At 37.9% G+C, this 23,292-nt stretch overlaps 2 protein-coding genes across 2 annotated transcripts; one reads left to right on the top strand and one right to left on the bottom strand.

Annotated features, from left to right (window-relative positions):
* Nucleotides 1–459: 459 nt before the first annotated feature.
* Nucleotides 460–6,430, bottom strand: LOC113491658 (zinc finger protein 888-like). Its single transcript, XM_026868738.1, has 2 exons — nt 6,120–6,430; nt 460–3,325 (listed from the first exon to the last, which is right to left on the bottom strand). Exon 2 carries the CDS (start codon nt 3,316–3,318, stop codon nt 2,104–2,106), a length of 1,215 nt encoding a protein of 404 aa, XP_026724539.1. The 5' UTR covers nt 3,319–3,325; nt 6,120–6,430; the 3' UTR covers nt 460–2,103.
* Nucleotides 6,431–6,851: 421 nt separating this feature from the next.
* Nucleotides 6,852–22,573, top strand: LOC113491657 (tubulin beta chain-like). Its single transcript, XM_026868736.1, has 11 exons — nt 6,852–7,097; nt 10,900–11,011; nt 11,831–11,956; nt 12,337–12,438; nt 12,849–12,976; nt 15,553–15,720; nt 16,153–16,267; nt 17,266–17,476; nt 18,121–18,280; nt 19,046–19,147; nt 22,388–22,573. Exons 1-11 carry the CDS (start codon nt 7,041–7,043, stop codon nt 22,457–22,459), a joined length of 1,353 nt encoding a protein of 450 aa, XP_026724537.1. The 5' UTR covers nt 6,852–7,040; the 3' UTR covers nt 22,460–22,573.
* Nucleotides 22,574–23,292: the final 719 nt, after the last annotated feature.

Here is a 23,292-nt window from a genome sequence, read left to right as displayed (position 1 = left end):
ACTCACGCGTATTTATCGGGGTCGCCCGACTAGTTTCGGACCCAACCGGAGTCCTTAATCATGAGCTAACGCGGACTTGAAATTCGCAAGTCGAATAGCTATCGAAATTAATGATTAAGGACTCCAGTTGGGTCCGAAACTAGTCGGGCGATCCCGATACATAGGCGTGAGTAAACCGTTGCTTTTTTCAATATAATTATATTTACAAGAGAAAAATGCAGGAAGACTGATAGATTTATAAGCCTTCGAGACGATCAAATATGTTTGATTCAAACTAAACTTATTAGTTTGACGCGAACATCATCTTTTAATCAGTTGGTTTGGTAGTTTTATCACACCGCAGGGCCGGATTTAGGGGAAGGCAACCGTGCGATAGGGACTTCAGAAAAAAAATCAAATTTGAACTAGTAAACCTAGTAAACATCTTTTCCTTTGATATTTTATTTTCGCTTTTACCTCTACCTACAGCCATTTTTTACCTACAAAATAGTTCATTTTATTTGGAAAATAATTTGGGGCAAGGGAGCCTCCACCTTTTTAATGCCCCCAGGCCTCTGGACCCCTAAATCCGGCCCTGTCAAACCGTGAAATAAAATTATTTTTGGGCGTATTATAAAATAATTATCACTTGTTGTAAGAGGTGAGGGATAACATCGTGTAGCGCGACACAGTTGAGAATGTTTCAAGTGTGTGTTGCGTCACGTCAGAGGACTACGGGCGGGAGACACTCTGACACCAGGGGTACATCGACTGTACGATAAGAGGAAATTTGTGGAAACTTTTTATAGTTTTATCAAACAAGTTTGATGGTATCGTAGGCCTTAAGAAACATGTCGTAACTTGTGTTACAACGACAAAAAAAATATGAAATAATATGAGAAAAAATAAACATTGCACGTATTATAGATTAAACAATATGGCTGACCATACATACATACAAGTTTTGTCATTTGTAGCAAATATAAGAAAGTTAATCAACAACTTTCACACAACGCCATCTAGTGTCAAACTATGCGACACTTGTACTATGAATAGTTGACAACTGATAAACGCACATTATAATAAAGACCAATTACACCCAGACACAGAAAAAGGTCATGCAAACAATTGTTCCGGCTAGGAATCGAACCGACGACCCTTCGTAGAGCAGTCAGGGTCTCTTATCACTACACCAACAGGCCAGTTATGTGGAAAGCAATTGTATGTATGTACGTGCGGCAATAGATATCTTGAATAAACAGCAAAACATTCTCACCAATAGAATATCTAAAACTCTTAACTTAACAAATAAGAGAATTTTTCAAAAGTTTAACTTTTTACAGTTTATACACCAAAACTTAACTGCGAGACGATTTCACATTCAACAACCAGACCCAGACTGATCAACACGCAACCCTGTCCGTTTTAAGAATAACTCTTTGACAGATCATAAAATTGCCCGAAAAGCGACGAGGGTTTTGGATGCATTCTGATGTTTCAAAACATTCTTAAAGAGGACATGGTTTCATTTGATTTCATTTTCAAAACCTCATTATCAGATGCTGTATGAAGATCTAACAACTCAGTAATGATCAGCTGTTTTGACAACAGATTTCTTCAAACCGCGACTCTTGACAAGACCCTTGCAATTTTGGTAGTGGACTACACGGCTTAGATCGGCGTGTCTCCCACATGTTAAAAGTTGTTCCTTGACCAACTATCCCAAAGAAACTGACAGCTTTCCAATACAACTATAATATAGTCAAACTCATGTGACGCAGGCAAGTACCGATGTGACTTCTTGAAAGTCATATGTACTTTCTGAATTATTCTAAGACACCACTGACAAACGGTGAAGGAAAACATCGTGAGGAACTTGCAAATATTGGAATACGAAATCGCCCGCAGTGAGCTAGCGTGGTGATCAATGCTCAAATCTTCACTATATGGCAAGAGGCGTGTGCCCAGCAGTGGGATGTAAATAGGCTGGTTTAATATTACATTTATCATGACACACACGCACGATGAGTTGAACTATCCGTATATTTTAGTAGCTTGACTTTCAATCATTCTAAAGCTTTCTTGACCCAAAAAATCGCAGATCAACCGCGAATATATAACTATTCACTCAGAATCACTCTCGGTCTCCCCTGACTCAGAATCGGAACTGGAAACAGGTTCACACTTGATAAACTCGATCTCAGCGCGGGCTTTCCTTGGCCTGCCTCTACCCTTCTTAATAGGGGCCTCTTTTTCATCCCCCATAACAGTTTTCACCATTTGGGAAATCCGCTTCAGATGCTGTTGTTCATGTCTCTGCAAATGATTATTCAAATATTTCTTTAGCTTGAACTTTTTTCCGCATTGATCGCAAGCATGCGGGTAGTTCGTTTCATCAATTTCCAAATGCACGGCGTTGTTGTGCCGTCTTAAGTAATGTGCGTGCGCGAATTCCTTATCACACTTCTCGCAACGAAGTTTCGGTTTCGACGGGTGGACAATCTTCTTGTGCTTTTTCAAACGGATTGCTGAATGGAAGAATTTGTCGCAAATATCGCATTTCACCTTCGAATCGAGCGACGAGTGGACTTGCATGTGTTCTTTAAGATACTGGTCGTTTTTGAACTCTTTGAGACATTCTGGACACGTCACTTTTGATTCTAAAGGAGGATGTATATTTAAGACGTGTCTTTTCATATGATGACGTGACTTGAACGTCATGTTACAAAAGACACAGGGATGCCTCTCGACGGGGGTGTGTTGGAAATGCAAATGGCGATTCAAATTCAAACTATTCTTGTACAATTTATGGCAGATATGACACTTGTATTTCTCTTTATTATCCCTATGGCACGCCTCAACGTGGTACTTTAGCTTGTAGGGCACGGAGAATTCTTTGCCGCACTCGTTGCATTTGATTTCGGGGAGAGTGTTCGGGTGGATCCTCTTGACATGCATATGCAAGGCCCTGCGCGTGCGAAACTCTTGTAGGCAGAATTGACAGTAGCATTTCTCGAGTTCAGAGTAATGCTTATTCATTCTATGCATGTACAGATAATGTTTATTCTTGAATGTTTTGTCACAAATGTCGCATATTACGGCTGATTCGACTGAAGAGTGTACTCTAGTCGTGTGCAGGTAGAGGTTTTGATAGTTTTTGAATTCTTTACTGCACTTTGGGCAGATGTATCGTTTGATGCGTTTGGGGAACATTACCGGTTTCCACGTGGACAGTACTGACTCGTACATTTCGCGCTGTTCCTCGGTCAGTACTTCGCTGTTGACGCTGATGAACTTCATGACTGGCTGCTGCGGGTCTTCGTGTTTTAGTTCCTCCATTTTGAGTCTGGAATGGATAAAATTATGGGTTAAAATTGAATAAAAGAAAAAAAAAGCTCGTTGCAAACTTCTATATACTAATATATAAAGCTGAAGAGTTTGTTTGTTTGTTTGTTTGAACGCGCTAATCTCAGGAACTACTGGTTCAATTGAAAAAATATTTTAGTGCTGAATAGACCATTTATCAAGGAAGGCTCTATAACATCACGCTGTGACAAATAGGAGCGAAGGGACAATGGAAAATGTGGAAAAAAGGGGAAAATTATTCATCTTTGAGGGCTTCCGTTGCGTGAGTGCGGTTCAAGATGTTCTAACCACGTGGAGGAAGTCGAGGGCAACAGCTAGTACGACATATTTCTAAAGGCAATTTTATTCATAATCTCTATGTAAGATTAACTGTAAAACTTTGAATGCACTATTATAGTATCTTTGCTATGAGGTCGGAAACGCCTATGACGTTTATAGGATAACATAACCTATTTAAGAGGAATCGAATTTTGTGCTTCTGAGATTTTATGTCTTGAAGATTGAAAAAACATATTCCAACATATGTACGAAGACAGCCAGACTTAGAACAATTGACATAGACCTGTTGATCACACAAATGCTTGACCTGCGCGAGGATAAAACCCGCGACACGCCATGCCCTTTCGGTTTGGCGTGGAAATCTCAACCACTCGGCTATCCGTTTAAGAGTAGGTATATAACTAAATCAGGAGTCGTTTACACTAATATTAATAGGCATAGGATAATGTCTTTGTGACCTATAACTAAATACCTAATGTAGTTTGAATTGATGTGGGTATAATACGGGTCTAATGCTATCAAGTTTAAAACGATATTTTAGAAACTAAAGCTAGCCCATAAGAGTATTTTTAATGTGCGTTTAATAATCAATTGTTTTTTTGTATCTAGCCCAATATGTCCCACTGCTGGGCAAAGGCCTCCGCGAATCCTCCCACGATTCTCTGTCCTGGGCCACATGGAACCTACCGGCGCGGTAAGCGTTAAGATCGCATTGCCGCCGCTTCCTAGGCCGCCCATAGCGATGTCGTCCATGAACGGACACATGGACGGACACTATTAGTGTGGTGACTTTCCCCAGCGGTCACTGTCCATGCGGCTGACGTGACCCGTATTTTTGTTTACGTATTCTAATTCTATAAAAGACATATTTCATGTCAAAGACGTATTTCATGATATATTTCAGTGGTTTATTTGATTTGGTAATCTTTACTGTTGGTTAACATTTATTTTTTATTGCGTTTTAAACAAATTCAGTATATTTTGATGTAATACGTCGCGTCACAATATTTGATATAAAATGCATACATGTTCGTGAGTTGAAGACGCCACAACACTAGTACACTTGTTATGAAGTATTTGTATTTAAATATAAAAAGACTAGCTTTTTATATTTAAATAAGTTTTACATTTATATAAATAATCGCAATTACATTTTTTATCATGAATATGAAAACAAACTGAACTGTTTTACACCATAATATATATTGCGAAAATTGCTTCAGCCAAATCTATAATCAATACTTGCTAATGCGGATCCACAAATGCTTGTCCCGAGTCTGGGTGTCTTTGTGCATGTGATTTGAATGTTTATGAAACCCCAAGACACAAGTATTAAATTCCATTGCGTGGTAGGTGGTTACCGAAAGAAAAAACAAATGTATTATATATTATTTATTAGTAATAAAACTTTTCAAAGTATTTAAATCATTTAAGAAATACCCACAGTTGATAAACTTTCTTTTTTTATTTTATTGAGTCTACTGCTTGGGAATGAAATTCTTCTAATGGTAGGTACTTATTATTATAGAAATAAAATAGTAGGTAGTCCTAATTGATCAGAAAAAAACCCTACATAGAGTTATGAAGGTAACATTGACTGTGCATGAAAAGCATAAAAACTATTTTATTTGTCATTCAGATAACAAAAATAGATTACTGTAGATTACTGAATCCTTATATTTATTATGTAATTAATGTTGACAAGATAATGAAAAACTAACACTTAAGTGAATTGAATTAAAGTTTAGGTGTATTGCACCTAGATTTCACTAGCTCAAGGATTCTGGTTCAACAAATGTTTTAATGATTTAATCCCGCATTTATTGACTACAAAATATGAAGTAAGGTTAATATCCCTATGATAAGCTAAAGAAAAATAGAAGTTTTATCTTTATACACATAATTATGTGTTTATAAGACCGAATGTGTGGTTAATAGGTTGTGTTAAAAGTTAATCAGATACTTAATTAAAATAAAGGACCTACTCCTTTATTTTTATTTAGTATAACCACAATCAAAATTCGAAGTACCTAAACTTATGGATTTTTTTTTCATAATAAACACAAAGCGTTATATTAATAAAAACTAGTAGGAATCCAATTGTTTCCTCATTGTTTTGAAAATGTTGCATTTTGTGTAGGACCTGATAATATTTGTCCTAAAACTAAGAGAATAACAAATAATTATGCTTAAATGAAAGGAAATGATTGGAAAATCGCGTTCATTTCCCGCCATAAATGTGTATTGATTCACAATCTGTGTATTTTAATTATGTGAAGCAAAGCAAAGGGAAAACATCAACAGCCAAACTTCAAGAAATAATAATTTAGCTTGAAATATATCCTATTCATTATTCATGATTAAAATACTAATAAATATCACTAAAGCAATAAAACTAGATAATTTCCAGTTTTCAATGACAAACAGAAGACTGAATAAAAATGATCGTAAAATTCTACCAAAATAAAAAAAAATTGCAACCATGTTTTACTTACTTTTTAATTACAAACGGCAATGGTAATCCGTGTAATGCACTAACACGTCATAACTTATCAATGCCTTGGGTCAGCACAAAGAATAAAATGCTAGAATTATAAAATGGCTTTTTCCTTTAGACCACATATTTAGTTTTAACACGTATTAACACATTTCCACTATTCACACACTTGAATATTGCACAAATAAACACTTAAATTGTTATTGTTAGACTATTTAGTAATTGTTAACGTAAAGATTATTAATTTTACACGGTTTCGCCGATAATTATTTGTTCAGATTTGACATTTGCTGTGTCAAGAAGTCAAGTTGAGAAACGTCATTTTATCTAGCAATGCGGGTCTGATTAAAATACGTTTTGTTTTCATGAAAGTAATATTTTATTGTTAAAAACTATATTTTGTAACTGGTTAAACAACATTGAATTTTCAGGTTATCTTTGAATGAGATGAAATAGCAAGTAAAGGGTAGATACATCTGAGGAGTAAAAAACAATAATTAGCGATTAAATTCAGTTTTCATTACATTTATTTCAATGTTTTACTCATGACTAAAACATGTAAATCATTATTAAATTATTTTAATAAAGAAATCTGATATAATTTCAGCAAATACAATATTGTTTATAAAAAGTACTAGTTTCAAAAAATCTCTAACAGATGGCGCTGTCACAAGTTTCTCAACACTTTCCCACTAGCGGTTCGCATGATTTTCTTTCACAGGTTTCCAACAATATGTAGAGAAAAACAACATATCGTATACTTTGTATTCGTCTTCAACAATTCAAAAATATATTTATTACTACGCTAGACACACAAATCATCACCACGTGTCTCTTACGTTAACAGTCGTGTGAGCCAAAAATAGTCCAATACAGTGCTACGTTTGAGCAAAATTTGTTGTTAAAAAAGTGCAAAAAAATGCGTGAAATAGTGCATTTACAGGCTGGGCAGTGTGGCAATCAGATTGGCTCAAAGGTGGAGTATAAACAATAATATTTTGATGCGAAAAGTACTTTGTCAAATCGGAAAAATCTATTTTTAATTCATGATGCGGTCTTGGTTGGTGTACCATAACTGTTTCGATCTTTCCTATCGAGTGATTTTAAAGTTCAAGAGATCGTATTAATTAGTTGACGGGATATTGATTACGGCTTGTAATCAATGTTACAACTAGCATTTGATTAATATATTTACATATAAAAGTGAGTAATAATGAGATAGTAATCTGTAGTTATAGTGTAATAATCTTAAGTGTATATTTGTGTAAATTATGGAAAGATTGTTTAGAGTAAAATGTATTTTTTTTCTCTTGAATTTATTAGATGTAGGTTTTGCCTTTTTTTGAAAAAAAATGTTTATTGAATAAAAAATAATACGTAATGAATAAAACTAGCATTATCTAGGTCATAATTATTATCTTTTTAGTAATTATTTAAAAAAGTAAACATTATAGTTACGAATCTGAATTTTCGAACTAAAAAAAATGATAAAACTTTAGTGAATTGATAAGATTGATTCTCATAATAAAGTCACACTTGGAACAATGAAGGTTCCTTACAAATACGCTATAAAAAACAAGATTATTACAAAAACTAGCTATTGCCCGCGGGCCCGCTCGTTTCAAATGAAATATGTTCCCACGGGAACATTAAATCAGGTTGAAAGCTATCCTATGTGTTAATCCTTGTTATAAACTATCTGCGTACCAAGTAAATCTGAGCAGTGGTTTTGACGTGAAAGAGGAACAAACATCAATACATATCTAAAATTTTTTGCGTTTATAAAATAAGTAGGAAGCAGGATTTGGTCACCCTTCAAAATGGCCGTTTTTAGTCTCAACCTTATTTAAATTTTTGTTGCAATAGCCGACGACAGAAATACAATATCCGGTTGTTAAAGTATACCAGCCAGGGCCAAAATGCTGCTATTTACAATGGCCGATGTTTTAATCGAAATTAAAATATGGGATGTGAGTATAAAATGAAACACCCACGATTAATAAAATGAATTTTTAAGTATTGGTTAGGAGAATTCGAATGGTATAAAATGTTATCCAGTTTGAATTCATTCATCGGACATTGTAAATGGCAGCATTTTGGCCCTGGCTGGTATACTTTAACAACCGGATATTGTATTTCTGTCGTCGGCTATTGCAACAAAATTGTTGCAATAGCCGACGCAACAATATTGCAACGAATTGGGACACTGGTGGTATATATTCAAACAGCAGAGGCTTAATAATTGGGTACCGTTTTTGCCTTTGGGTAAATTACCCCTAAAAATGACAACCACGATTCATGTGCGACAGTTACAGATATTGGAATCTTAGCACAGATAGTCTATTTCAACTCATCTGTGCTCGCGGCTCTATGTGTGCGTGCGATTGACGGCGACTCTTTATTATGTAAGCTTTAATTGTGTGACAGTGACACACAAATGACAGCTGTGTTAGTACACAACGTCACTGTGTGTCAACAAGAGACACACACATCATCACACATGACGCCGCGCGCAAATATGAGTTGAATTGACTATAATAGACTTTCGTATTTAATCTTTGGATATCGAACCCTAAATACCCGTCAATATTATGCTACTAGCTGTTGCCCGGGACTTCGTTCCCGTGGGTAGAAGATATAAGTTATGATTTATACCTGCCCCGTTTTTTTCACATTTTCCATTGTAACTTCGCTCCTATTAATCGCAGCGTGATGGTTTATAGCCTAAAGTCTACCTCGATGAATGGTCTATTCAACACAAAAAGATTTTTTCAATTTGGACCAGAAGTTCTTGAGATTAGCGCGTTCAAACAAACAAACTCTTCAGCTTTATATATTAGTATAAGTATAAAGATAGACTCATTTAGACAGCGAGTATAACGTATAAGTTTACTAACCATTGCTGGTTATAATACATCACTTTTGACACCAAAGCGGTCTTGGCCCGCAATGTATTACGCTCGCAAGATATTTCTCGCTTCGTCTAGCCAATTGTTACGCTTTTCACATCATTAATTAGTTTTAATTCATGTTTTGTATGGTAATAGACTTATTAACCTACATAAACAGATGAGTGCGAGAGAAAACTTTATTAGGGGTCCGTAGAAAAATTGTAATAAGTAATTAATAGATTTAAATAACCTAAAAACTCACGTTTAAAATCATTCTATTAAAATTTTATCGAAATCGGTCCAGCCGTTTTTTTAGTTGTAAATTGAATTGACATCGGGTTTGAAGCTACCCTGAAAATTTCAGCTTGCTAGCTTATCGGGAAGTGCCTCAAAATTGAGTTACAATCCAACCGGAACGACAAACAAACAAGAAAAGTGAGTGTATTAAAACGTGGGAAAAACTTCAAGGCTTGTCGGCGTTTTGTCAAAAGGTCCCGAATTCTGCTATTTACAATGGCCGATGAATGAATGGCAATTGGATTTTGACAGATTTGAATGAATTTTTTCATGCTTCTATGGTGCTAAAGTTTGTTTGTATGTATGGATGTTTGTTCCTCTTTCACGGGAAAACCACTGAACGGATTTAGACGAAACTTGGTACACAGATAGTTTATAACCAGGATTAACACATAGGATAGGTTTTATCCCGATTTTATCCCCATGTGGGATTATTTTTGAAAGCTAGTATTTTATGAAATCACGTTTCTTTTTTCAAATAAATCTATTTCATTGAATGTGGCCTCAATTTTAACTGGTACTTATTTACACAACTGCTTAGCGTAGCTGGTAAGTGAATATACAAACAATGTGAAACGGATACGTCAATATGATTACGTATGTACTAGCTGTTGCTCGCGACTCCGTCTGCGTGGACTTCAGTTTGCAGCGTTCGGTGGTCCCCGTTTCCATGGAAATACATCTCCTCAGTGATCTTATAGCTTTTACACACATTTTCAACTTTTCCTCGGGGACTATTTCAAAAATCGGGATAAAAGGTAGCCTATGTTCTTTTTCATGTCAATGTCTATATGTCAAAGTCAAAGTCAAATTCTTTATTTCAATAAGACCTGTATATGGCACTTTTGAACGTCAAAACAATTTATATATGAACAATATTAAAAACTAGTGTCAGTCTGTCGGTCAGTCTCCTATTGAAGCTACCGATGCATGCCAAGTTTCATTCAAATCTGTTCAGCCGTTTTTGCGTGATTGAGTAACAAACATCCAAACATCCACACTTTCACATTTATAATATTAGTAAGGACTAGCAGTTGCCCGTGGGCCCTCTTGCGACTCTTGCCCCCTTCAAATATTCCGCGCTTCTATTTTACAAACTGCCAGTATTGGCAGCAATAGCAACTTAAAGTTTCATGAATGAGGTTGCGGACTATTTATGACAAATGAGGTTTTAATTAAATTTATGACAAAGATGGCCATTCATCTACGGACTAACAGCGCCAAGCGTAGCTAAATCTGTGATCGATTCACTTATACAGTTATAGCTTGGCCACGAGCTCCTGAAATTTGTATACTAACCTATATAAAACACTAGCTGTTGCCCGCGACTTCGTCCGCGTGGTTAGAAGATATACCTAAGTTATGATTTATACCTGCCCTGTTTTTTCCACATTTTCCATTGTATCTTCGCTCCTGTTAGTCGCAGCGTGATGGTTTATAGCTTAAAACCTTCCTCGAAGAATGGTCTATTCAATTTGAACCAGTAGTTCCTGAGATTAGCGCGTTCAAACAAACAAACTCTTCAGCTTTATATATTAGTATAGAAGTATAGATATATGTAGATTCTAAATAATATGTTATTGTTTCTAGTTCTGGGAGATCATCTCAGATGAGCATGGAATTGACCAGACCGGTTACTACCGAGGAGACAGCGACCTTCAGCTTGAGAGGATCCAAGTTTATTACAACGAGGCGGCCGATGGTAAGTACTGTTCTATATCCCCCAAAGCAAACAGCAATAGGTGGCTGGAAATAGCAGGATGTCAGGAACAGAAGTTAGATCTCGATAGCGTGTAGTTGTTGAGGCCTATGTCCAGCAGTGCATCAATATCCTACTAATATTTAAACGTTTGTATGTACGTATTGATGTTTGTTACTCTTTCACGCAAAAAACACTGAACGGATTTGGAAGAAATTTGGTACTCAGATGATAGATGATAGACAGATGTTTCAATAGAGAAGAAGCCTGGAAGATATCACCTACTTGGGACCCAATAATTCATAAACTCAAGGCCAAACCCAAGAGCAGCGCTGCAAGACAGTAAGACACAGTGAGCTCATACTGCGTAGGTCGGACCACAAATAATTAATTAAAATATGAAGGTAGAACGAGCAACATCTTCTGTCAATATTAAATGATGTAACGGTTTACTCACGCGTATTTATCGGGGTAGCCCGACTAGTTTCGACTCGCGATCCCGCCGCGTCTGCTCATGATTAAGGACTCCGGTTGGGTCCGAAACTAGTCGGGCTACCCCGATAAATACGCGTGAGTAAACCGTTACATCATATAATAATGAATCATTCTCACGATAGTTACTATCTTCTGTCAAGACGAACGCTATCTCACTCTGCCCGTGACCATGATACCTCTAAAGGTGTCGAAACGTCGCCAACTACAATGAAACCGCGATAAAATCCGTAAAAGTAGTTTCATTTCAAGACAGATGTCTGTTGAAGAATCTACAAATACAATCTCTTCTTGGATTATACTTCTTAATATATTTGTGTCATCTTCCAGGCAAGAGGTATGTACCCCGTGCGGTCCTGGTGGACTTGGAGCCAGGGACCATGGATGCCATCAGGTCCTCGACGTACGGACAACTGTTCAGACCTGACAACTATGTTTTTGGACAGAGCGGGGCTGGTGAGACAAACAGAAATATTTTAATGAACTGAATCCCGCACTAAAGAATTTAATCCTTATGTCGCGGGGGGGGTATCACAAACATACCACGCAAATGCACAAAGAAGGATCACACAAATGCTTGTTCTACGCGAGGATCGAAACAACACGTCGCGTTCAGTAGGTTTGGTGTGGTGACCTCATCCACAAGACAAGCCTTTGTGTGATCCACGAATGCTTGTCCTGAATCTGGGTGTCTTTGTGCATGTGATTTGTATGTAAAACCCTTGCGACACAAGGATTAAATTCCTTACTGCGGGAGTCGGTTTAAGAAAGAAAAGTAAAGCAATGGGTGGTCGCTGCTATAATGGTGATGTTAATTATCTTCTTTCTATTTATAGGTAATAACTGGGCCAAAGGTCATTATACCGAGGGTGCGGAGTTAGTCGATTCTGTAATGGATGTGGTAAGAAAAGAAGCGGAACCATGTGATTGTCTGCAAGGTAAATACTACATCATCAAATAAATAACCATCATGCTGTGTGTCGTCCTAGCCTTTTCCCAACTTTGTTGAGGTCGGCTTCCAGTCTAACCGGATTCAGATAAGTACCAGTGTTGTACAAGGAGCGACTGCCTATCTGACCTCCTCAACCCAGTTATAGACAACACGATACCGCTTAGTTAGACTGGTTGTCAGACTTTCTAGCTTCTGACTACTCGTGACTGTCAAAGATGTAGTCCGGAATAGCAGCCGGGACCCACAATTTAATGTGCCTTCCCAAACACGGAGGAACTCGTATTGCATTCCTACATGGACTACTTATAACTTTTCGCGTCAATGAAGACAAATACTTCCGCAAATTCTTGTTCTAAGTCTGGTCTCTTCGTATACTAATGTTTTCTTCCTTTCCAGGTTTCCAACTCACCCACTCCTTGGGCGGAGGAACTGGATCAGGTCTTGGAACACTACTCCTCAGCAAACTCCGCGAGGAGTACCCAGATAGGATTGTTAACACTTTTAGTGTCATGCCTTCACCAAAGGTGAGTTAAATAAAACAAACCCACTGCTCAAGGTTCTGCGGCTTCGATCCCCGCGTAGGACAATCGTTTGTGTGATCCACGAATGCTTGTTCCGAGTCTGGGTGTCTTGTGCATGTGACTTGAATGTTTGTGAAATCCAAGACACAAGGATTAAAATTCTTTAATGTGTGAGGTTCTGCTTTCTAGAGCCCTTCCCACCGGCAGCTTGGAGCATGTCCCCGTTGCCTGTTGGATTTTCTTTATCGTTTTTATATACAGGGTGTAAGGAACACCGTACCACCAAAGTCGCATAATGACTTTAAAATAACGTGTTAATTAATATTAAAGAAGTCGCTACCGTCGGAGATTAATATTTATAGATTTAGTCATTTTTGAGCACGCAATGAATTGGTTACCGCGCGATCCTTACGCTCAGCGTACGTACTTACACGAACTGTAATGTGGTAGGAGGGCGACACTCGGCGACACGATCGAAACATTCGAAACGCGCGCGCATTTTATAAAAATGTTGTGATGTAACGAAAAACAATCACAAAAAAAATACCAATCAATTTACACTATTCTGACTTCAATCTGTGTCTTGTGTATTATTAAATCAAACCTACTCTTACCTTAATCTCGCTCACTTCTAACCAGATAAGGTTCGAAATGTCCGCCATCTACGTGCACACAAATTTTGGCGCGGCGAAAAATCTGCTGCTGAACCCGGGTCAAAAAGTACCGCGTCCAGTAAATGATCATCGCGAGACTTGCATTGCCACGTGCTTCGCCATAACACATTAGCATGTTGCCATTCTCCCGGGCGGTAAAATAACCTATCGAGCTACTAGGATCGTCATTTAAATAATACACACACAACACACGCACTTATATCACTTAACACAATAAAATTGTCTGCCTACACGATAATTAGTCCGCGAATTACCCGATTGCACATGCACATTCGATTAGCGTAAGGAACAAACTGAGTAAAAATAGGTACTATTTTGAAAAAAGCCGAACTTTCGGTTTTACCTTTGAGTAGTGTTGGACCTAGGTACCTATGATTCTTTATCGATAAATTACATGAGGTCGAAGTGAATATCGTAAAATTATTCTTGACAATAAAGTACTTAACTTAAACCTTTAAAATTGATTAATCACAAAATGTACTTTTGTGTAAGAACATAATTGTTTTATGTGACTGGAATAATTATTCAGCAGTTCGTAGGAAAAAAAATGATAAAAATTTTTAGGCAGGAATTTCATTAGTAGATGATGGATATTAGTAACAAAACAGAGTTTAATTTTAGAAAAAATAAATTATTGTTTATAACAACATGTTTTAGAACTACAGAATTCTAAACAATAACAAACTGTTAATAATAAAAGGTTTTAATAAATTTCGTAGTACGATAAGTTGATAAACGCTGAGAAAGTGATTTTTTATTTTATAACATGGAACCCGTGTAACAAAAATCGATGTACTATTTTATCCAGTGTCACAGGTACGTCACTCGCCGATACCGCTGTAGGTGTGTGTCTACAAAGGCGGCTAGCGGTGCCTACAAAGCGCGCGGCTTTTTTTAAAGGAATAGTAGGCAGGATTACGAATAATGAGTGCGAGTGCGCGCGCAATAGTTGCGCTATCTCTTACGGTTGACGCTCATGTATTGGTTCGGTTTTGACGTCACTTTCGGTTAGATTTGCGAGAGAGCGATGACCGACGAGTACCTTTACGAATCAGCTGATCGGGAGCAGTTTTTAGTGTTTCATTTACATTGCCTTTTTTCGTGAAAACGGCTTAATAATTACTTTCGTTATGAAAATATTATTGAAATACGTAGGAAAAATGATTTTATGACACATAAAATTAAAAAAACGCGAAAAAAAACTGCAATTTTCATGAAAAGACCGATGAAAAATTCCAACGCAGTGGGGTCTGGAATCATGTCTAGAACTCAGGTCCCACGGAAAAGTCACGGTGTTCCTTACACCCTGTATACAACTTAAAGATGAATATTTTATTAGACCAAAATGGTCGGGCGTGAACCCAAAACGGGTTCACGCCCACTATTTTGAGCCACCCAATATTTTGAGTTTTTTTTGTTTTTGTAATCGATAGATCATGGAAAAGACGATAACGTCTAACCAGATTCTGCCGATAGTCATTAATCCACACGGATTTGATCCCGGGCAAAAGCTAGTCTATACTAAAATCAGCCTTGGTATCTTCTGAACGCACTCAACCCTCAGGGTCTCGTAGTATGTACATTGCATACCTTAAGTTCGCTGCTTACATGAGCCTGTACCTCATCACTATTTAGACGACCTCCGTGGTCGAGTGGCGTACGCACCGGTTTAAGGTGTCGCTAGCTCTGATATCCCGGGTTCGATCCAAGGTCGGGTCAATGTAAAAATTCACATCTCTACATTGTCTCGGGTCTGGGTGTTTGTGGTACCTTCGTTGTATCTGAATTCCATAACACAAGTGCTTTAGCAACTTACTTTGTGTTCAGAACAATGTATGTGATGTTGTCCGCATTTATTTTATATTAAATTAAAATACAAGTTATTCAAATACTATTCGTTCCCAGGTTTCTGACACTGTGGTGGAGCCCTACAACGCAACACTATCAGTTCACCAGCTGGTTGAAAACACTGACGAGACCTTCTGCATAGATAACGAAGCTCTCTACGACATCTGCTTCAGGACTCTGAGGCTGGGCTCGCCGACGTACGGAGATCTAAATCATCTGGTATCGGTAAGTTCGTAACCATTTTTTTATCTATTATAACCCAAGACCAGGACCGTAGCAATTGGCACGAGAAACGGAATGCCTATGCCTTGCAGTGGGAGGATTAAAACTGTGGATGATAATTACCCAAGATGCAAAAAGAGAGGCGTGTCAAAGTTTCACGGTATGGCATCACAGCTACCGAATTTTACTATTTCTAACAATTTTACTATAAATACACGGTCTAGATAATGTAATTATGAATATAAACTTCAAATTTCGTTTCGTATTTTTGTCATAAAAGACGCGGGTTCGATTCCCGCGTAGTACAGGACAGAACATTACGCTTTTGTATGTTTCGTGAATGCTTGTCCTGAGTCTGGGTCTCTTATCACTTGAATTTTGTGAAACCTTCCACGATACCAGGATTAAATTGCTTAATACTTCCAATATTTCCAGTTGACCATGTCTGGTGTGACCACCTGTCTCCGTTTCCCCGGACAACTGAACGCGGACCTCCGGAAGCTGGCCGTCAACATGGTGCCCTTCCCACGGCTGCACTTCTTCATGCCAGGTCTGCAAACATTTGACATCGGTTTTGTAGATATTTAAAGTCGATAAACATACAAACGTATTTTAATCATCTGATATAGATATTAGAGGCTACTGATAATGATTATAACTAATATTAACGAAATTTACCATGTCCTAAAACTGTCAATATGAAGTATATGTACACCGTGATTTTTTAGTCGTCTTACAAAAGCAGCCCAGTTCATGTATCCAATGTATAGAACACGTTCATGATAAAAAAAATAGGTATTTATGAGATTTGAATAAATTTAAAATGCAATTTTTATTCAATATTATGATGCAATTCGTAGTTTTTTAGAAACACAGCTCTGTTGCGAGCGCGGTCCGAGCCTTGTAACAATGGTGAGGGGCGCGGGCGGCGGCGTTTTTATCATTTTTAAGAGTATTTTCAGATTTCTCTTGTTTAATTTTTCTTCGTACTTATTGGGATTACTTACTGAACTGGGCTGCTTTTTTAAGACGACAAAAAATCACCGTGTATATAAAAACAAGTAGATACAGAAACACGCAAAACTTAAAAAAAAAGAAGGATTTTCTTTTTGGTTTCCAGATTATCTAATTACTCCTTCCAGTTTGGGTTGAGTGGAAGGGAGTGTCAGACTACTACTGACTAAAACATAATAATGTTAATTCCTTTGCGCTTTTGTATATCGGGGCCACTTCAACCCTTTCGGACAGTCCAGCTGCCCCGGGAGGCATCCGCCCTGTGGGCCCCACAGAGCTAGCTAGACCTCTTTGAGATGGGTTGAAAATGAGCGCGTCGTCCAGCACGTGCGAGATCCTGATCGGGTGGTTAGCTACCTATCAGCCACTCGCACTCCCTCGTCAACTGATGCTTCTGGAGGTGACGGACCTAGCTCCCGGTGCTGGAAGCTTCTCCCACGGCGGCTAATTGTACACGACCAACCCACTTTATATTCATGCCTTTTCAAATATTCACCTTTAATCCTGAATTTAATCTTGAATCCTTTCTCCCAGGATTCGCCCCCCTCACAGCTCGCAACAGCCAGGGTTACCGCGCGCTCACTGTCCCCGAGCTGACGCAACAGATGTTCAGTCCTGTCAACATGATGGCTGCCTGCGACCCTCGCCACGGACGATACCTCACAGTGGCCGCCATCTTCCGGGGAAGAATGTCCATGAAGGAAGTCGACGAGCAGATGCTGACTGTTCAGGATAAGAACTCAAGGTATTTGTGGAAAGGGACAATGAGAAAGTCTTTGCACATTAATTTTCCAAGAACAATTCGTCCAAGTGTGTGTATTTAAGTATGTGCAATAAAGTATAAATAAATAAATAAAGCTTAGGGTTTTTGACTAGAAATTATCAGAAAACTCACGTTTTTAAATGTCACTCCATTCAATATTAAAATCGATAAATACGTTTTTATAATTATAAATTGCATTGTTATCGGATTTGAAGCTACTTAAAAAATTTCACATTGCTAGCTTATCCGGAAGTGCCTCAAAATTGTTGCAAAAATCCAAGCGGAACGACAGATAAACGCTTGACGAAGTTGGTCCGTAGATGGGTGATCATGTTTGTCATAACAAGTTCCTCCGAGTTTCGGGAGGCACGTTATATTGTGGGCCCCGGCTGTTATTCATACATCTATGTCTTATAGGTAGTCAAAAGCTAAAAACTCCGACAACAAGTCTATCCAAAGGTTATTGTGTTGCCCAGGTAACTGGGTTGAGGAGGTCAGATAGGCAGTCGCAAAGTCGCCTTGTAAAAAACTGGTACTTGGCTGAATCCAGTTAGACTGGAATCCAACCCCAACAAAAGGCTAGGATGATAATGATGAAGGTCCTTCATGTATACTCCATCTTCCAGCTACTTTGTGGAGTGGATCCCGAACAACGTGAAGGTGGCTGTGTGTGACGTGCCGCCGCGCGGACTCAAGATGGCCGCCACCTTCGTGGGAAACACCACCGCCATACAGGAGATCTTCAAGAGGATCTCAGAACAGTTCACCGTCATGTTCAGGAGAAAGGTAAGGGAATTATAGTATGTGTAAGAATAGAAGTGTAAGTATAGAAGAATAGTGTGTGTAATAAGTAAAAAGGACTCCCGCAGTAAGTAATTTAATCCTTGTGTCTTGGGTTTCACAAACATTCAAGTCACATGCACAAAGACACATACTTAGGACAAGCATTCGTGGATCACACAAATGCTTGTTCTACGCGGGGATGGAACTCTCGAGCGCACATTGGGTTTGGCGTGGTGACCTAAATCACTTGGTTATCCGTGCAGATAAATTTACCCGTAGATAACCTGTATCCGTTTAGCATGATAATTTTTAGAACCCCCAATATTGTAGTCTTAACTAGACTCTATTTTTCTAGGTTTAGAAAATGTTAACAATCTTGATGAGTATTTTGCCTAACAACTCAGGTTGAAACGCGGCTAGGGTACATGTGAAAAAAAAACATCTTTTGTACCACCATATTAAAAACAAATTTTAATAAATGATTTATTTATTTTAATAACAAAACAAATTGAAACGATTTCTATAATTCAAATAACAGGTATTTCACGGTTTCGAAATTGGTTGAAAGTTACACATTTCAATATCAGTTACATAGTTCAACCTTTTTAATTAAAATCCTAAAGTGTTTAGTAATTTAGATTCCGAAATATTACTGCTCTAAACCAAGACCATGGCGTGGGTTGAAGTCATTCCAACAATGGAAACTAAGAAAAAAATGGAGACCAACAAATTGAACTGTCTTCTCATACAAACTGTTTGGGATTCCAGGCCTTCCTCCACTGGTATACTGGCGAGGGTATGGATGAACTGGAGTTCACTGAAGCTGAGAGCAACATGAACGACCTGGTCTCCGAATACCAACAGTATGAGGTAAGGAATGAGGGTAAGACGTTCTCAGGCATGGTGGAGTGATCTGTGCAAGATGGCAGGAGCTGGATGCGAGGAGACGGAGATAGATCTCGATGCAGAGACGTGGCTTGGGTCACCGTCGCCCGGGGCGGATTCACACCTTGGTGCCCAAATTAGGTATCCAAAAAAAAAGGTCGCTTAATTTTTTGTCGCTGTAAAAGTTTATAGTTCGTTCGCGCGCAGAACATCGGAATTTTACATGATAATTTGCCGCCTTTTCTCAATTTTGCCGCCCTCCTGATAGTGTCGCCCGGGGCGAGCCACCCCTCCGCCCCCCTAGGTACGTCACTGTCTCGATGGCGTATAGTTAGGAAGGCCTATGTCCAACACCCGCCAGAGAGAGCATGCGCGAGCAATCCCGTGACTCTGGCTAAAGGCAATAGAAGAGGCCCGGGGTGGTGTTAGTCGGTGGTAGTCCGACATATACCCACGCCGTGTCCTCGACGTGGGTTGGAGTCATTAGCGTTTCACCCCGGAAAAAATGCCTATGTCCAGCAGTAGACGAATATTGGCTGATGATGATGATGATGAAGTAAGAAGCATAATAGAGAAGTGTTGGTCGAGTGGGTAGAAGAATAGACTGCTGTTCCAAAGGTCGTGGGTTCGATACACACAAAGGCAAAAGTTTGTGAGGTGAGCACGACCATTTTTTGTGTGTTTGGGTGTAATCTAATATATAAAATTCCCGTGTCACGATGTTAGTTACCGTACTCCTCCGAAACGGCTTAACCGATTTTTACCAAATTTTATATGCGTATTCTGTAGGTCTGAGAATAGAACAACATCTATTTTTCATACCCCTAAGTGATAAGGGTTGCCCTCACTAAAAAAAAATATTTTATTTTTTGGACGAAATCGATTGTTTTTATTTTTTTTATGATGTGGCATTAAAAATACATACAGTTCAAAATTTTTACTTTTTTATAACCAACACATATTTTTTTATAGCCATTTTAGTAATTTTTCATCTCGATCGATAATTGATTAATTACAGTGTTTTTAACTGTACTTCGTATCTGTTTTTAGGAAAATGAACATTTATTTTCATTATTAAAGTTTATTCCTGATATTTGCTTAGTGTTACCAATCTTAAGATTCTTAAAATTTGCCACGCCTTAACTGATGAGTTAAATGCCACACTATACCAAAGACTGAAGCCGGTCTCCCGTTTCACTCACACTATAAGACTCCTCTCACTCAGAACACAGTTTTCGGCCATCATTATTTTTGTGTATTTTTCACGATTAGTTCAGATCCATCAGATCAAGATTTAGTTAAAAAAAGCGATTTATATTACCTTAAAAAGTACTTTTTTTATTAGTTTTATGAAAAATCCACACGGTCATAAAAATCATTACAAAAATTCTGGCAAACTGCATAAGTCAACAACAGATTTTGTCTGTTTTTGTGTGTTCGAAAAAAAATGCAAAGGCGCTGATTTGAGCCATACTACAAGTAGATCCAGAAGTATGACAGATAAAAAATCCCAAAGAACCGAAGAACAAGTCCAGCAACAAAATACTGAAGAGCGTGTGAGCAGCAATTGCGTCAAGAACAATCAGAAGATACACGAGCTGAGCCCAATGAAGTTATACGTTTAGAACAACGACAATCACATCGGTTCATGCGTCCAGCATTCCAGTATGAGCCCGATATTGAATATTATGCTCATTCAAAAGTGGTAATTGGTGCTTTGGATGAGGAATGTCCACATTGTCATGCTCTGAATTTAAAAATTGCGCCACCTGGGATGTGTTGCGCGTCAGGAAAAGTGCGCCTACTTGAAATTGAAACATCACCTGAACCATCGAATGGTTTACTTATCGGCACGGGTCCAGATTGTAACGTAAATTCCTGAAGTCAATTCGAACATTCAATTAATACTTTCAAATGACATCGTTTGGAGCAACAGAAATAGTTCGAAATACTAATGCTAATGGTCAACAATATAATTCTGCATTCAAAATCAGAGTCCAAGTTTATCATAAAATGGGCTCATTGCTACCCATGCCAAACGAACCACATATTTTTTTACAAATTTTTCTATTGCCAATCGTGTGAAGGCACGTTGTGACTATAATCACCTTGATTCGTTTTCGCATGGTCAGCGACTTGGACGCTCTATTGATCGAGCACAATTAATTGTTTAAAATATTCAAATCACACATGCACAAATTACAAAGCAATAATCACTCCATTATAATTGCCATTAATCCTGATAAAACACCAGCTGGAGGACATATTGATGCACCTGTTGTTAAAGACGTTGCTGGAATCATGGTTGGCGATCGTACAGGTACACGAGAAATTGTGATACGTAGAAGAAATAATAATCTTCATTGCTGATACACATCGTTCATATGATGCTCTCCAATATATTAATATTCCATATTCTGAAAGGGGCAAGACGGATATTGCATTTAATGTCTATTTGTGGCTTAGATTTGAGTACACCACGTTTTTCACACCGGCTTAGCATGTACGTAGCATGGTTTGTGCTAGCTCAAGATGGGTTAACAAAAAATATTGTTCACGTTGTAGCATTGAAAGATTATTATTGTTTGTTAGTGTTACTGTCATAATTAATATGTGATTATGTAATTTAAAAAAAAAATACAATATCTTGAAAATAATACTGTTTGGCGTTTGTTATTTTTATATTCCCTTATAGTTCATAGCGCTCCATGCCTATTTCACGCATATACCACATACTTACAAACTATTATTAAGTAAGTTACTTTTTGTCAACACTAGAATTTATCTAGAAACTAGAAATTATTAATGAGGCAATACAGCGTTTGCCGGGTCAGCTAGTTTATCTATATTTTTATGTATTTAGTAATAATATTAGGTTTATCAGTCGTCTAGTACTCATAATACAAAGTTTGAGAAAAGATGGCGTTGTGTGAAAGTTGTGGAATTGTGGAATATTACTATATTTAAAATAACAATACAAAAATATAGGTGAGAAATTAACAAATTCTTGAAGTCCATATAATAACTAAACTATCACATTTTTTTTAGTCTTGATTTCTTCACCGAATATTTCGTTAAAGTAACATAAATCATAAACCAAATGTTTATGAAAGAACTACAAATAATATATCCTTTAAAACAAAAGTTTCACGCACTTTGAAAACTATACAATAATGACTCTAGATGTGGTAGGTACATCTTTTCAAAAAGCGCTTAATCTTTCAGGAGGTGGGAGTAGATGATCACGACTTTGATGAGCAAGAAGAAGCTGGTGAAGAATACCCTGAGGAGGAGTAGCCTCCAGGAACATAGTAGATCAAAAACTTTCGTGAAGCGAATTCATAATTATTTATTTAATAACGGTTTACTCACGCGTATTTATCTGGACTGCTCGACTAGTTTCGGACCTAACCAAAATCGAAAGTCATTTATTCAAATTAGGTTACTAAGTAGCACTTTTTGAAGGTCAGATTACATTGGACAGTGGTCAATTTCACCCATGCTTCACCGTTTATAAAGTGCTTTTGCTTTGAGAGAAGAAACGGCAACAAATAAATGCGGACAACATCACATACATTGTTCTGAACCCAAAGTAAGTTGCTAAAGCACTTGTGTTATGGAATTCAGATACAACGAAGGTACCACAAACACCCAGACCCGAGATAATGTAGAAATGTGAATTTTCACATTGACCCAACCGGGGATCGAACCCGCGACCGCAGAGCTAGCGACACCTTGAAACCGGTGCGTACGCTTCTCGACCACGTAGGTTCCACAAATTCCCCAGCAGCACGCTGTTACGTAACCAGCCATACTAATCTTCCTAACTTTTTAATCTATACTAATATATAAAGCTGAAGAGTTTGTTTGTTTGTTTGAACGCGCTAATCTCAGGAACTAATGGTCCAAATTGAAAAATTCTTTTTGTGTTGAATAGTCCATTCATCGAGGAAGGCTTAAGGCTATAAACCATCACGCTGCGACTAATAGGAGCGAAGATACAATTAAAAATGTAAAAAAAACAGGGCAATTATAAATCATATCTTATATCTTCTACCCACGGGGACGAAGTCGCGGGCAACAGCTAGTGTTGTGATAAAATGAAAAATACGTATCTAACATTTTTTAGA

This window comes from Trichoplusia ni, chromosome 3 (genome assembly GCF_003590095.1).
Source record: "Trichoplusia ni isolate ovarian cell line Hi5 chromosome 3, tn1, whole genome shotgun sequence".
In the NCBI taxonomy this organism is placed as follows: Eukaryota; Metazoa; Arthropoda; class Insecta; order Lepidoptera; family Noctuidae; genus Trichoplusia; species Trichoplusia ni.
This window is presented reverse-complemented; position numbering and strand designations above follow the sequence as displayed.